The 2500-nt window shown below is 45.3% G+C and overlaps 1 protein-coding gene across 1 annotated transcript in view; it reads left to right on the forward strand.

Moving 5' to 3' along the window:
* fnbp1a (formin binding protein 1a) overlaps nucleotides 1-2500 on the forward strand; it is a gene marked incomplete at both ends in the record, with an annotated part of 28501 nt that overhangs the window by 5038 nt on the left and 20963 nt on the right. The window contains one exon of the mRNA XM_080532869.1: nucleotides 2178-2322. Coding sequence (XP_080388995.1) covers nucleotides 2178-2322 — 145 coding nt within the window. The remainder of the gene's footprint in view (nucleotides 1-2177; nucleotides 2323-2500) is intronic.

The raw sequence follows: 2500 nt of genomic DNA on the forward strand, positions 1-2500 counted from the left end.
CTCCCCTCCTCTCCCCTCCCCTTCATACTAGCTTATCCTGATGGGATTTTAAAAAATGTTTTAAGGATACTGGGTGGTAGAACGCACATATCTAGGAAAAGTCATGATCCTGAAATATGATCGAGTGCAAAGATATAAAACATTGTTCTTTTACTCACAGGGTCAAATGACCCCACCCAGGGCTGTTCTAGTGTTAGGGCCAATCCCAATTCACCCCTAGCCCTTCGTTTTCACCCCTATGGCTCGATTTGCGCGTTCACATTTAGGGCGAGGGCTGTCCCAATTCATATTTCATCGAGGGCTAGGGGTAAGGGGGAGGGCTAACTATTACTTCGTTTCGAGCGATTTCAGGACCAGACTAGCTTTGAAGGGATAGGGGTACGCTACCCCTTGATTCCAGGATGCATTGCGAATCATCTACAGAAATCTTATGTCGCTCTATTCAATGCGGAAATGTCATTTTAATTCTCTGTAATTACTTATTAATAAAGATTTGAAAAATTATGATAACCATCTTATTGTCTTAGTTTAATGTCATTACAATGCATTATAGACCTTTTATTTATAACACGCATAACCCAAAAATCGCTTTTATGTCGTTGCTGTGTCTAACGTTACAGTAACGCAACGCTGCATGACAGTCGAGCATTTCAGAGATGTACAATCATAAATCAATTATTACCTGTGGCGTTTGACAGTGGATTATGGTACATATGTAAAGTTATCTATCAAACGTTCGGCTGACTTGTACATGATGCGCATTTTGACCTATTTCCACCCGCAATCTAATCCGAGCAGTTGTTATTATGTAATATTATTAATGGGTTATATCATTCATTTCAATGCATTATAGACCTTTTCTTTATAACAAGCACAACAACAACAAAACGTTATCATGCCGATATAAGTGTGTCTAACGTTACAAGCTGATTTGTGCATGACAGCCGCGCATTGACATATTTCCATGTCTGATGGCATATGACACGCGAAATGTAACAGTTAAGGATACGCGTAAAGGATGATGATCTATCACCGTTCGACTCTACTGAGAAATGTTTCCGCTTATTTGTCATCTCTCCTTCACGGGCAAATGTGGCCGTGTCCCCAAGAGATCCTCTTTCTACGTTTTTGACCACCACTATGATGGATTGATTTTTGGATTCTAGACGACGAATTGTTCTGAGAAAGGCGCTTGGTAACGTGATTTTTGGACAACGCTTTATGACTACTGATGGACTCGTGTGTATGTGGTGGCTGAGGATTGAGTCACGGGTATCTTTGGAGGAACATTGTGCGCTGACAGATGGTTAATACTTGGTTGGAGTCATTCATTGTCATTATTGCGATGTCCACAAAAAACACATCTCTGACGGAAGAGACTAAAAAAGGAACGTCTAACTACAGTGTGTTGATAACAAACGAAAAAAGATCCTTATAGCACACGCAACAGAAATAAACACAGCTGAAGAAGGCATTGCGAGATGTGAGAATTCGCCGGCAACACAACGCGTCACCCGTACCGCGTGATGACGTAGGCGCCGTGAAGGGCTGTCCCAATTCATAGGGCTTAGATTTCAAGGGGTAGGGCTTGTGACGTGTTCGAAGGCCTTGCCTTCGAATCGAGTGACACTCGAAAACGAGCCATAGGGGTAGAAAAGGGAATTGGGATTGGCCCTTAATGACCCCACCCAGGGCTGTTCTAGTGTTAATGACCCCATCCACGGCTGTTCTAGTGTTAATGACCCCACCCATGGCTGTTCTAGTGTTAATGACCCCACCCATGGCTGTTCTAGTGTTAATGACCCCACCCACGGCTGTTCTAGTGTTAATGACCCCACCCATGGCTGTTCTAGTGTTAATGACCCCACCCATGGCTGTTCTAGTGTTAATGACCCCACCCAGGGCTGTTCTAGTGTTAATGACCCCATCCACGGCTGTTCTAGTGTTAATGACCCCACCCATGGCTGTTCTAGTGTTAATGACCCCACCCACGGCTGTTCTAGTGTTAATGACCCCACCCACGGCTGTTCTAGTGTTAATGACCCCACCCATGGCTGTTCTAGTGTTAATGACCCCACCCAGGGCTGTTCTAGTGTTAATGACCCCACCCAGGGCTGTTCTAGTGTTAATGACCCCACCCACGGCTGTTCTAGTGTTAACTCCGCCCCCCCCCCCAGGTACACGTGGTGCCGGGCGTTCCTGCTGACCCTGGGGGAGCTGGCCGTGCAGGCGGGGCAGCATGAGGCCGTGGCCGAGGGCCTGGCCTCCTCCCTCACCTCCCTCACCTGCTACACCCTGGAGCTGAAGGGCCAGCGCAAGGCTGTGAGACCCTACATACACACTACATACACACTATATACACACTATATACACACTATATACACACTATATACACACTATATACACACTATATACACACTACATACACACTACATACACACTACATACACACTATATACACACTATATACACACACTATATACACACTATATACACACTA

This window comes from Nansenia antarctica, assembly GCF_963989245.1.
Source record: "Nansenia antarctica genome assembly, chromosome: 5".
Taxonomy (NCBI): Eukaryota; Metazoa; Chordata; class Actinopteri; order Argentiniformes; family Microstomatidae; genus Nansenia; species Nansenia antarctica.